Source organism: Periophthalmus magnuspinnatus, chromosome 10, assembly GCF_009829125.3.
Source record: "Periophthalmus magnuspinnatus isolate fPerMag1 chromosome 10, fPerMag1.2.pri, whole genome shotgun sequence".
In the NCBI taxonomy this organism is placed as follows: Eukaryota; Metazoa; Chordata; class Actinopteri; order Gobiiformes; family Gobiidae; genus Periophthalmus; species Periophthalmus magnuspinnatus.
In genome coordinates, this window is record NC_047135.1 from 3,345,618 (window position 1) to 3,359,971 (window position 14,354).

General features: G+C 39.1%; 1 protein-coding gene across 1 annotated transcript in view; it reads left to right on the plus strand.

Moving 5' to 3' along the window:
• The window catches only part of adam19b (ADAM metallopeptidase domain 19b), a 46,726-nt gene continuing 32,372 nt past the window's right edge, over window positions 1-14,354 (plus strand). Inside the window, exons 1-3 of the mRNA XM_033974543.2 lie at window positions 1-195; window positions 1,294-1,406; window positions 1,549-1,628. Coding sequence (XP_033830434.1) covers window positions 117-195; window positions 1,294-1,406; window positions 1,549-1,628 — 272 coding nt within the window. The 5' untranslated portion in view covers window positions 1-116. The remainder of the gene's footprint in view (window positions 196-1,293; window positions 1,407-1,548; window positions 1,629-14,354) is intronic.

Sequence of the window (14,354 nt, forward strand, 5' to 3'; positions counted from 1 at the left end):
TCCCCGCTCTGTCACCGCCGGGACTCGCCTCATCATCACATCTGACGTCCTGGGACAAGGTGCACGTGGATGCGTCGCTTTGGGGGACAGAGTTTGGAGCAGAAACTGTCGCGAGAATGAGCGCGTGTGCTGATGCTGTGTGCGTCATGGTGCTCGTGTGCGCTGTGGCTCTACCTCAAGCTGCTGTTTACACTGGTGAGTCGAACGTGGAGAATCGATGCTTAGCTGACACAAACCTCCACTTCAAGAGCCGTTTTTTTTTTTTTTTTTTTTTCTAATGGAGCTGGAGAAAATAGTGTTTCTTTTGTGTTTTTTTTGCTGCAACTCGTGGTTCAGTCTGTGGAGCTGCACGAGGCTCCACATACAAAGACTGAGCTGCCTGGAATTATTTTTAAAACATAGATGGCATTTGAGAGAATACAGATTATGAATGTCTGATGTTCTATAAATAACCTCCAACCCACTGATATGTCACTGATATGTCTATTGAACTGGCTTACGCGTTTATTTCCAAGTGTTGTGGTCAAATCTGTGAGAGATTTGTCACTAAAAATGGATTAAAAACTCAAATTAAAGCAGAAACAACACGATAAAGACGTTATAGTGTTGTTTTCTCGTCGCAAACAGACCTGGAGTTGTGTTTTTTTGTTTAATTTACATGTTTAACGCACAAACTAACCCTGCATATTTAGGCTGAGTTCTTGTCTCAAACTGAAACGCTCTGTTCCACCTCGTGATGTCATCGTGTGGTGATACAGGAAGTGCTCCGGTGTGTTTGTGGCTTTAAATTCCACGCACCTTCATTTCTAGAATCATTTGGATCATGATTTCAGATGTGGAATTGACAATTTTCTACAGAACTGAAGGTAAAAAAAGGAGCTGTTAACGTGAAAACTAACACTTGATGACATCACGAGGTGGAACAGAGCGTTTTGAGCTTTGACTAATAATAAAATGTGACTCAAACATGTGTGAATGAAAAAAAAAACAACACAACTTCAGGTGTGTTTTTGACGACGTAACAGCACGAAAACATGATTTAGCGTCAATTTTGCATAATTTAGGACCTTTAAAGTTGTCGTAAATCGTCACGTTTTTATACAGCGATGGGCGAGAGGTGGATTAAATGTGTTGCCCAATGACACAACAATAGCGTTCAACCGTCAACCTTCAGATCAGTGGGCAAACGCTCTACCGACTGAGCCACGATTCGCCTGTGTGTGTGGAGTATCGCCTTTATATCACCATTACTGTCATTAATTATCCCAATATTTTTCCCGTTTTTTTTGTCAGAAAATCAAGTATCTCGGAGCATCCTCGACCAGGTGTCGGATTACGAGGTCACCCGCCCCGTCTGGCTCCGCCCCCAGAGACACAGAAGGTCGAGTCACGCGTCCGACGAGGAGGTGAGTCACGCGCCTGCAGGAGTCTGACCGTCTGTTCTTTAAAACGAGTCCAGGTAACAGACTCGTTTTTGTTTAATGAACCGTTACCGAGGTGATTCACGTTTGGTGTTTTCCCCTGTTTTTGTTTTTTTTTTAATGTCAGCAGAAACGGCGCCCCCCGGAGACTCAGGTCGTTATAACAGCCGAGGGCCACGAACTCCGACTGCAGCTGGAGAAGAATGAGTAAGTGATGAGAACGCCACTCCACAGACGTCGTTTTACAGAGAGCTTAAAGTGAAAGGACAGTTTTTTAGCGTTTTGTCCAAAGCGAAAATAATAATGCTAAACGTTTTTGATTTAAAAACGTAAAAAAAGACACAGAACTAGCTCATTTTAAACAGCTTATACATTCAGAACATCCTAATTACTCACCAAGATGAGTTTATAAGCTTGTCTCACAACTTTCAGAGGCTGTAGACGAATTTTGCACAAATAAACGGGAAAAATCTGGTACAAGAGCCTTTAACAGACGACTAAAGTGATGATGTAATGACCCACAATCATGACCAAGTTTGGACAATTTTGTTTTGAGTTTTTCAGTTTATTCTAAGGTCAGAAAATGTCGTTTCGTTTTTCATTTATTCCACAAAATGAGTCTTGATTTTGAGGATTTTTTGGGGGATTTTTCATAAACCGTCGTAGTGTCGCAGAAGTGGAAGAAGTACTGAGTTTATAACAGACACAGGAGCAAAAAATACTCAAGTAAAAGTAAAAGTATCGCATGAAAAAGTCTGCTTAAATAAAAGTGTTAAAGTACCTGTTTAAAAATGTGCTTAAAGAGTAAAAAGTATAAGTATTTTGCGCAGATTTTGAGTCTTATAGAGTAAAAATACACATACAAAAGTCAGTAAAAGTAAAGCAATAAAGTACCTGTTTAAAAATGTACTTTAAGAGTAAAAACTAGAAGTATTTAGTGCAGATTTTGAGTCTTTTAAAGCTTCAAATGTGGTGATTTTGATAAAGTTTTGAGCTGCATTTTGCAACAGAAACAAATGAATCAATATTTTCTTTCTATCTGTTTTTATTTTTATATTTTTGTTTTGTTCAAATTATGAACGTGTTTTATTCAGGACGTTTCCACGAACATGGTAAAAGTAACTCCTCAAATCATATGAAAAGTACTTTTTACTTTTCAGTCGTGTTCAAAAATGTAGTGGAGTAGAAAGTACAGATACTGCTCTCAAATGTACTGAAGTAAAAGTAAAAAGTATCCACTGTAACATGTATTTAAGTAAAGCAGAGTTACCTAAAAAAATCCACTTGAGTACAGTACTTTACTACTTTTACTTCATCACTTTCCTCCCCTGTTAAAGTCTCAGTACTTCACTAGCTGCTTGGTTTTACTCTGTACATAGTGATATTCTTTGTACATAGTATTTACGGGTCACAGTGGAGTACATTTACTTTTGGGAAGACAGGATATAAAACTTGTGAAAATTCTGTGCTAACGTCTGGTACAGGAAACATGTAACACGTCTCTGTGGCGCAAGTACTTCTTTGTAAACACTTTAAAGATTATGTAATTTTCAAAGAGTTTTAAGAGATTTCTGTGTCCGTTTATATTTAATAGTGAATATAATTTTAGTGCAGATCAAAATTCCCTCAGTTCCCGTCTCTTTTTTAATCAGACGTCCACAGTCGGTCCTCTGTCTGCAAAAGTCTGGAGTTTACAGCAGCAGTTAGGACGTACTTTTAAGATAATAGTGATTATTTAAAGTCTAGTAGTAATAGTAGTAGTAGTAGTAGTAGTCAGTTGTGGAAGAAGTACTGCATTTTCCAGACTATAATTTGCACTTTTTTCATAGTTTGTCCGGGGGTGCGACTTATACTCAGATGCGACTTATATGTAAAATATATGTGTTTTTCTTCATTATTATGTATTTTTTGGCTGGAACGACTTATACTCCAGAAAATACAGTACTCAGTTTTGTTATTTAAGTACACGTATAGATACCAGAGCAAAAAAATACTTAAGTAAAAGTATCATATGAAAAATTCTACTTTTTATATATTTATTTAATTTAACCTTTATTTTACCAGGCAAAACATTAAGAACAAATTCTTATTTACAATGATCAGCCAAGAGCAGCCAAGGGAAGAGGAAGAGGAGTTAACACAATTAGATTCACATCATTCCATTAAAATATAAAGCAAATATTTACATCTGTCACTAAAAATCTCCTTTCGTATCATTATTAAAACATTTACACATGTCTTTAAAAATTACCTTCAGTTTACATTTAAAAGCAGAAAGAGAAATGAAGGAGTCCAGTTTAAGTGAGCTTTGAGCCAAATTCCAATCATTAGCAGCGACGCAATGACATGAGGCCAAGAGAAGACCAAGACTTAGGAACTTTCAGTTTGATGAGCTGTGAGGACCGAGTGTTGTATCTGGAGGGAGACTCTTGTATGAGCAGCTGACGTAGATAAGAAGGTGTGAGTCCTAGCATGGTTTTATAGACAAACATAAGCCAGACTGCAGTGAGGGCCAGCTCACCTGAGTGTACAGCGACAGTGATGTGTCCTAAAGGGGCATGTGTAACAAAACGGGTCGCAGAATGATAAATGGTATCTAATTTTGCGAGGTTACTTTTGGAAGCATGTCGACAAATGATGTCGCCATAGTCAAATTGTGGAAGAATGGACGTCTCAACAATGGCACGTTTAGCGGGGATTGTGAAACAGGAGCGGTTTCTGTACAAAAAAAAAACAATTTAGCCTTTACCTTTGCCTGTAAGACAGCGATGTGCTGCTGGAAAGCTAACGTACTATCTAGCCAGATTCCCAGATATTTATAATCTGTAACCTGCTCAAGGGTGGTTCCATCTGCTGTGCTAAGAAAAAGTTTATGAGGATTAGCAGTTTTAATGCGGCTAAACAGGTGAACAGTTCCTTTGCTAACAGACAATGGGATATCATTAATATAAATGGAGAAGAGAGTTGGTCCCAGGACTGACCCTTGAGGGACTCCCCCGGAAACGTGGAGAGGTTGAGAAAGCCGAGAGGCAATCATTACCTGTTGTACTACTCCTCTGCATGACTTTGTTTTGAGTATCCGCCTGTCCGATGCCCTTCCCGGTCACTACTAACCCACCGCACTGTACCATTCCCTCCCCGTTTTAAGCACTCCCCTGGGAACCTCTATACACTACATTGTCTCCTATCCTTCTACTAACCTCATGAGTCTTACTAACTGTCCCGGATGTTTTTTGTGCTTTTAAAAATTACAACCCCTACTATTTGTAATAGTTGTTGTAGTAGCAGCAGTAGTAGTTGTAGTAGCAGCAGTAGTAGTTGTTGTAGTAGTTGTAGTAGTTGTTGTAGTAGCAGCAGTAGTAGTTGTAGTAGCAGCAGTAGTAGTTGTTGTAGTAGTAGTAGTAGCAGTAGTAGTTGTTGTAGTAGTTCTAGCAGCAGTAGTAGTTGTTGTAGTAGTTGTTGTAGTAGCAGCAGTAGTAGTTGTTGTAGTAGTAGAAGCAGCAGTAGTAGTTGTAGTAGTTGTTGTAGTAGTTGTAGTAGTTGTTGTAGTAGCAGCAGTAGTAGTTGTAGTAGTTGTTGTAGTAGTCATAGTTGTTGTAGTAGTTGTATTCATATTAGTTGTAGTAGTTGTTGTAGTAGCAGCAGTAGTAGTTGTTGTAGTAGTAGTTGTAGTAGTCATAGTTGTTGTAGTTGTAGTAGTTGTTGTAGTAGCACCAGTAGTAGTTGTTGTAGTAGTTGTTGTAGTAGCACCAGTAGTAGTTGTTGTAGTAGTAGTTGTAGTAGTAGTTGTAGTAGTTGTCATAGTAGTAGTTGTACTCGTAATAAATGAATATTGAACATGACTATGATTATTTTTTATTGGACAAATGAAAATAAAAAAGACATTTGTCCCTGATCCACATGTCGACGATTATTGTGATGTTGTTTTTAATCCGGCTCAGTCCTGTGTAAAGCATCAGGCCTTTAAGAGCCTTTACCTTTAAGAGCCTTTACCTTTAAGAGCCTTTACCTTTAAGAGCCTTTACCTTTAAGACTCACGTTACATCAGCTCTAAAGTTCCATATGTGTCGATCGATGACGGGCCCGTGTTTTCTGCTGCTGTTTGGTGTTTGCAGAGGTTTGTGACACCTGATCTGTGTGCCCCAGGCTAACACGGGCTAACAGTGGCTAACGGTGGCTAACAGGGGCTAACAGGAAGTGAGATTGTTCTGTCCCGTTATCAGATGGAGCAGATCCTGTCTCTTTCTCTGCTCCTCTGATAAGACTAGAGCTGCTGCTGCTGGTGTCTCTTTAGTTTATCTGTGTAAACGAGCTGCGTAAATGCATTTGAAATTAAATATTAACACGTTTATAATTAATATAACTTAGGTACAGCTGTCGAAATAATGTTAAGGTTTCATACTTTGAAGAAATGTATAAATTTGATGTTTTGAATCATGTTTCATATTGTTTGACAGTTGCAGTTCCTGTGTAGATGCTTTTAAATCAAACATATTGTGCTTGTGTTTGCTCTATAGTTAGAATCTGTGACACTCGTGGATCATTTTGTTATAATTTGCACGTTTTAAATCACAATATTCATCTAGAACGACGTGATAAAAGAAACAAATCCGCTGACTTCCACGTTAGAAAACTGTGGTGTCCAATGGGAGCGTTGTGGAGGTGTTGGCGCCCCCTATGGACATCTGCACATGACAGCAGCAAGCAGTGGATTTATTTGTTCATTTGTACCAGAATGACGACGCGACGCTGCCGAACCCTACGAGTATCACCGATTACGAGAATAAAATTGAAGAACGAAGTGCGTACGTCACACTGAAGGTGAAAACGGGCGTTGATCGGCAAAATGGCGTCTTGAAAATAAGCGATTAAAGATTACGCAAACGTGAATCGCTCCAAAAAACAACTTCAGAGGATCAATGAGAAGAAACAACTGCACTACAACATGATTAAAAGCTCTGAAAAGTTTGATTTAAACCAGAAATGGGTGGTTTTTAATTGTATTTTAATTGTCTGGATAAATAAAAATGGCTGCATGAGGAAAGAAATGGGGTCTAAAATCAAAAAACTCCCAGAAAACCCATTGAAAGAAGACGTCCAGTACTTGTTTCTCTTGCTGCCTCTATCCTCTCAGTAGATCCAGTCTGTATATGTGACTCCAGTGCGTCTGTGGGACTGTCCCCTCAGGGATTTGCCCCCTGTTCTGCCTCTGCCCCAGCAGGTGGTCACTATGTTAGATTTCCTTTTGGGACTGGAATTTTCATTAATCACATATGCCCAGTGTGTCTGTGTGTGTCTGTGTGTGTCTTTGTGTGTCTGTGTGTGTCTTTCTATAGACTTTTGTGCTATTAGGTTACAGTGTATTTGAGAAGACAGGCTGGTGTTGTCCTCCAAAACAAATGTCTTTCTGAAGTTTGGAGTTAACGAAAGAAATACAAGATCTTTCAGGGTTTGTTTTGTCTTTAAAAGTAATAATTTTGCTATTTTTGAGATAATCGACTGTGTATATGTATAAATAGACATCGCTAACCTGCTAGCCGCCACATTCCGCATAAAAATTAAGCATGGGAACGCTCCCGGCTCCATCGACTCTGGCTCCAATTCACTTTCTATTGAAAAACTGTGTCCTTCTTTCTGTAACTGCTGCTGTCAGATTTGTCATTTGGTCTTAAATGTTCGTATTAACCCGCTCTACATGATCCTGGGGTTTTTGAGTTATTTTGAGTTTATTTTTTCCATTATTTTTTTAGTTATTTTTATTTTTTTATTTTTTTATTTTTTTATTTTTGGTTATTTTGCGTACATTTTTTGGATTTTTTTTTTTTTTGTTATTTTGAGTTTATTTTTTATTATTATTATTATTATTATTTAGTTATTTTGATTTCATTTTTGATTTTTTTTTTCTGCTTCTTCTTCTTTTCTTCTTCTTTCCCCGAGGTCACTCCTGTTAGCATTAGCCACAGGTTTTAGTGACACCGTTGCTAAGTGCGGGCGGGAAGAGGCGTTATCTTCAACAGCCTCGCTCCTGATTGGCTCTCTGGTTGCTATGATACTCTGGACACTGAATATATCACACATTTTGTCACGCCTTGGAATCTTCTGAGCTAATTTCTGATACAGGAAGTGAGAACGTTTCTATTGTTATGCTAGTTCTTCTGTGTTTAACTAGAATGAGGAAGTTTTCGTTTTGACTCACACATTAGTTTTACTTTATATGGATGTTGTGAAAGTGTCAGGCCTGTCACCATAAAAGAACATAGAAGAAGAAAGTGTAGGTGATAAACACTAATCCTAAAGCAGAATTTCCTCCCAAAATCTAATCTCTTTACCAGTCAAAAGTTTGGACACACTCTCTCATTCAATGTTTTTCTTTATTTTTACTGGTTTCTACATTTTATACATATGGAAAACATCAAATATATGAAGTAAGATGTCTGGAATGATGATAGTCTGTGTAAAGAAGTCGACTAAGTGAGTGTGACGTCTCCCACGCAACGTTCAGCTGCAGTTAAACGAAGCTCGACGAGGCTAGCAGTTATAGCGACAAATTTACGCGAATATCATAGCAACCAAAGATCCAATCCGGAGCTCTCAATCAAACCTGTTGCTAACGCTAGCCGGAACGATATCAGGGAAAGAAGGCGCCTGATTTGTCTGTTATTAATGTTCATATCTTGATTTACGAACCACAAACGTGAAATAAAAAAACCCAGGATCATGTAGAGGGTTAATACGAACGTTTAAGACCAAAATGACGAGTCTGAGCAGCAGTGACAGAGAGAGGGGACATAGTTTTTCAATAGAAAGTGAACTGGAGCCAGAGTCGATGGAGCCGGAAGCGCGCACATGATCACTTCCTGTTTGTAACGTGGTGGCTAGCAGGTTAGCTATGTCCATTTATATAAACAGTCTATGGGAATTATGCAGTAAAGGAAAAAAGTAAATAACTACTAAATATTTTCAACAAGCAATTTTAGGATTTAAAATATTATAATGTAAATATTTAGTAGAGTTATTTACCATTTACAATTCCATTTATTTTACTTCATATATTTGATTATTCTGTTTGTTTATAAAATGCAGAACGCAGTAATAAATAAAATAAATAAAATAAATAAAATAAATAAAATAAATAAAATAAATAAATAAATAAATAAATAATAATAATAATAATAATAATAATAATAATAATAATAATAATAATAATAATAATAATAATAATAATAATAATAAATAAATAAATACATACATAAAAATGAGAGGACGTGTCCAAACATTTGACTGGTAGTATAACACTTATAGAAATATTTTTTTAGCACAGAAAAATAACAATAAGTTCCCTATTAGTACAAACAAAAACGATAAATATAGACTTTGGTTTGAGTCACTTGGTTTTTTCACATGAAGGGCGCCATTTTCAGGACTTTTTATTATTCTATTCATCGTATTTTGTTCTGAAGTGTTGCTATGGCATCGGCTCTAATAAAAAAAAAAAAAAAAATTATAACCACTGAATTGCTCTAACCACATACTCTCTGTTCACGCTTCCCCTCAAATCTTCTGCTGACTTGCTAAATGCTACATGCTAACTCATGCCACATCTGGTTTGTGGTTTTTAGTTTTAGCACATCACACCATTCTGCTGTTGTAAGAATCAGTCTTCTTTTGCTGTTTGGGTCCTTAGGCTCTGCCCCATGTGTCCTCGCTGCCCCCGCTGCCCTCACTGCCCCCGCTGGTGTTAACATGACACTGCAGGACATAAGAGACGCTATATGTTTATCTTATTCCCTAGTCTGACCCCTTCCCCCGTCTGTCCCGCTGTCTCCAGATACACACAAGTTTAGGAAGTCCACTGTGTTAAAGAAATACAGATTGTGCTATAATTTGCACATTTTAAATCGTAATATTCATCTAAAACGACTTAATAAAACAAACATGTCTGATGACCTCATGTCTAGTGTAAACTTGCTTTTGTTTTCATTTATCTCTTAGGTTTTTTCTTCTTTAAATCAGAGCTCTTCTGCAAAATGAACTTTTCAGAGCGTTTAGCCATATTTTAGTTGTTTCCTCTTTTCATTTCCCCTCTTGAAGTTATATTTGGAGTGATTCATGTTTGAACATCCGAGTGTGATGTGCAGCTATCCATAGGAGGAGCCGACAGCATGTGGCACTTTGTTGTGATGACGTTTTTTATTTATTTATGTATTTTTTATTTATTTTATTTGTTTATTTTTATTTTTGTTATTTTATTTATTTATTTTTGTTATTTTATTTATTTATTTATTTTTATTTACAAATGATCACATAATTTAGTAAATCCCAGCCATATCTTCATTTAAGACATAAATTCAATACTTTGCTTACGCTTCCTATGTCAGCTCCCACTGGCAGTTTTCTAATGCTTTTTAAAACTCAATTTAGATGAATATTGAGTTTTAAAATGTGCAAATTACACTGCCAGGCCCAAAAAAAAAGGTCGCACACTCCATTGATGGAATAACCTGGTCATTCAGTATATTCAGGTGTCAGCTGACCTCATTCTGTTGCTGAAACTAGAACTAACCGAATGCAGGAGGCTCGTACCTATTTGCTTAGTTAAATCCATGTGGGGACTTTTTTTTTTTTTGGCCAGGCAGTGTATAAAATAACGATCCACGGCGCATTTGCATATAATAAGTTGGTTTAACCCATTCTAAGGCTATAGTCCTGCACATCGTCTTTAGCTCAGATCTCTGCTTATCTCTACACTGCCTTGTTAACCTCACCCTCTCTGCACTTAACTCAACCCTTTTAAAGCCTGTAGGAGTAGTCGCTTCGTCCATTTTGGTTTCGGCACGGGTCCAATCCACAATCCACTTTCCTCCCCTGCATCCGTGCTTCCTCATACGTGCTCCTCGCTATAACCATTGATCGTCTCTGCGTCTTCACTCTATGAGCTTTTATCTTAATGAAAGGGCTGTGGCGTGGCCTTTGATGACTGATTTGGTTTGGAGCCAGAGAGTGATGCTGACTCAGGGGGCAGGAAAAAGCATATAAAAACATGCAGGCTTCACAGAGGAAGGGGGGAGGAGTTGATTGATGGACCGAGAGGTGATAGAAGTCAGAGGAAAGAAGCAGAAACAGTCAGGATTTTGAGTTATGGTAGCGGTGCGTTTTTATAAATGGCGTGGATATTCCGGTTTTCCTCCTCTGCATGACTTTGTTTTGAGTATCCGCCTGTCCGATGCCCTTCCCGGTCACTACTAACCCAGCGCACTGTACCATTCCCTCCCCGTTTTAAGCACTCCCCTGGGAACCTCTATACACTACATTGTCTCCTATCCTTCTACTAACCTCATAAGTCTTACTAACTGTCCCGGACGTTTTTTGTGCTTTTAAAAATTACAACCCCTACTATTTCATGTCGCTCCTTTCCTCACCTCGTCTGATGCTCCCCGGGGCCCCAGTACAAATACACGGCTCACACTCAATCTCCGTAAGGTCGGAGTTCGGGAGTGCACGGCCACACGCAGACACATAACACGGCGGTGTACAAATAGCGTCCCCCGAATGACACGAACAGAAATCTGATGGATCACGAGATGTAAAGGGCAAAGGAATCGTGACATGTCCTTGTTTAACTTTAGCTTGTTTGTTTGGGAATACGCCCCCGATCACCTCCCTTCAAAATAAAAGCCCCTCTGTCGTTGTTTTTATGCTACTCCGACTTTATACTATGCAAGATTATTCGCAATTTGAATGGATGGAATTGGCTCAGTGCAATAGTGTACACCAAGTTTTTGAGTTTTAATTTGAGATTATTTTTTTCAAACTGTGCCTGAAAATCGGCACCAACGCGACATGAACACAGGGTGAACATACCTGCAGTTTGAGAAAATAAAACCGCACCAACACGGGCCATCTGCTTTTATTCCCTCTGAAAGATTTTGTCGTCTTTTTACATTGACTAAGTTCTTCCCGCTGCCGCCTCCAAAGTCGCACCATCGATTCACTGATGCCAAACGTATGTGCAGTGGCTCTGTTTCCTTCTGTAATGCTCAAGCTTACGTGCATTGGCTCTATTTCCTTCTTTAATGCTCAAGGTTACGTGCATTGGCTCTATTTCCTTCTTTAATGCTCAAGCTTACGTGCATTGGCTCTATTTCCTTCTTTAATGCTCAGGCTTACGTGCATTGTCTCTATTTCCTTCTTTAACGATCAGGCTTACGTGCATTGGCTCTATTTCCTTCTTTAACGGTCAAACTTGCGTGCAGTGTCTCTATTTCCTTCTTTGTTGGTCAAGCTTACGTGCATTGGCTCTATTTCCTTCTTTAATGCTCAAGTTTACGTGCATTGGCTCAATTTCCTTCTTTAACGGTCAAACTTGCATGCAGTGGCTCTATTTCCTTCTTTGTTGGTCAAACTTAAGTGCAGTGGCTCTATTTCCTTCTTTGTTGGTCAAACGTACATGCAGTGGCTCTATTTCCTTCTTTCATGCTCAAGCTTACGTGCATTGGCTCTATTTCCTTCTTTCATGGTCAAACTTACGTGCAGTGGCTCTATTTCCTTCTTTGTTTGTCAAGCTTATGTGCAGTAGCTCTATTTCCTTCTTTGTTGGTCAAGCTTATGTGCAGTGGCTCTATTTCCTTCTTTGAGGTCAAACTTACGTGCATTGGCTCTATTTCCTTTTTTGATGCTGAGCTTTATCTTAAAAGTTGCATCATTCGCATTCTTTTTTGTGTGTTTTCCATGTTGAGGCTGTGGCATGAAAAGCAAAATGACAGTTAAAAATGAAAACTCGTGTATTCTTCAACGCACAATCTGTCTCACTTTTGCGTTTACTGCTAGAGAGCGCCCCCTGGTGGTCGTTAGCCAGTAAAAATCTATAAATTAGCTGCACCGTTGTATAAGCCGCAGGGTTCAAAGCGTGGGAAAAAAGTAGCGGGTTACAGTCCAAAATCTACGGTAGGTTGTTTATTTTATGTTTTTTTTTCGATTTTAATAAAAGTGACTGTTAGCTTTGAGGCACAGTAAGCTAGCTAGCATGCTACTATGCACAGAGCGTATTGACAAAACAAAGGCTTTAGGGTTTTTTTTATAATATCTATCTATAATATCTAAATTTCCTCCACAAACAACAAAATCTCCAGTGTTTATCTTCATTAAAACTCTAACTGATATTTTTCCCAAACCGTTTAGTGTTACTTTACCCCGTTACATACCATGATGTCATCCAACACTATGAGAGAATGCGCCCCACTGACCCCAAACCATTACCCAACAGCCCCTGCTCCGGCGCTATCTCTCCACTACATTAGCCCGACTCCTTCTGCCATTATTCTCAACTTGAAGCATGTCTTTGTCTACATTTTTTCTCTCCTTTTTGCCTCCCAGACACGCAGCCCTGATTCAGCCCGTTAGTGCCGTCCTCAATCACCGTGTCTGTCTGAGTCCTGGCTCGGGTCCAGACTGTAGTGTGTGGCGAGGCCCTCCCAGCAGCGCTAACACGGCCCCTGCGGTCACAACGGGAGAGCGCTCGATGTAATTAGAGATATTGGGTTTTGGACGATGCCAGGAATTTCACGGGCTGGTCCACTTAGAGCCAGTGTCGTAGAAATTAGCATTATCAGAAAACACAAGCGCCGGGGGGAGAGGGGAGTGAGTTCATTCAGCTGGTTCTGTTTGACCTCGTTGTTAAGGACAAAATATAGATTAAAGAGCATTTCAGTGGATTAAATCTGTGTTATATCAGTCAGTGGTTAGAGGATTTACCCACCCACAGTTTGACAGTCCATTTCCAGCTGTGGTCACTGTTTCTTTGGGCAAAACACTTGATTTGACCCACTTTGCCTCATTTATGTATGCTACTTATTTGCTGTACGTTTGCAATTTGTTTTCTCCCCGACAAAACCCACATGTTAACGCCTGTGTGAGGAAAGTGTATAAAGTGTGTGGTGAGGGGTTTTACAGCCAAAAACATAGAGAATAATTGTAAAAAATAAAGCTGATACTTCGTGGATTATAACATTTTGCCTGATTTCAGAGACATAATGGACAAGTTCCCAGTTTATTCAGTTTGATGAATTGAATAAGTTTATCTATGGCTTATACAAAGACAGTTGTGGGAAGGTCATGAGCTTCGGGTAATGACTGAAATGGCAGGATGGCGGATGCAAGCCGTCAGAATTTAATATTATTTATTTATTTGGAGCACATGTATCAGACACACTTAAAGCACATGTCACAAATTCGTTCGTATTTAAGCTCGAAAAGGAGTGGGAAGAATGAGATTCCTCCGCAGACTGGCTGAGTGCTCCCTTAGAGGTTGGGTGAGGGGTTCAGTTACACAGGAGGAGCTCGGAGTAGAGCTGCTGTCTCTCGGCTGGCCTGGGAGCGCCATGAGGTCCCACCGGAGGAGCTGGAGGAAGTGTCTTGGGTGAAAGAAGTCTGGGAGTCCCTGTTTAGGCGGCTGTCCTTGTGACCTGGCCCCAGATAAACAGAAGAAAATGGATGGAAAAACATTTGTAGTGTTTTTGTATTTTGTGTTTGAAAGTCATAAGTGCTAAGTTATATCATAGTATTTTTGTAGGTCCAGCTCCAAAACATGAGGATGACGTCTGAGTACACTGGTGTCTAGGGATGAAAATAATATAATTTATGGTGATAAAAAGGGTTGACAGTAATTGTTTGTGGCTCTTTTATATAATTGTGATAATCGTCAACAAAGAAAATCGCTATTGTGTCGCCGGAATGTACATAAAAAAAATGACTTTTCCCCACTGATCTCCTCTGGATCACTGCTGTTTTCACTTATCACAAAGTACAATACTTCAACAGTTGTTTAAATATGGAACCTATTCATAATACAGTGGTCCCTCGTTTATCGCGGGGGTTATGTTCTTAAAAATAACCCGAAATAGGTGAAATCCGCGAAGTATCAGCGTTATTTTTTAC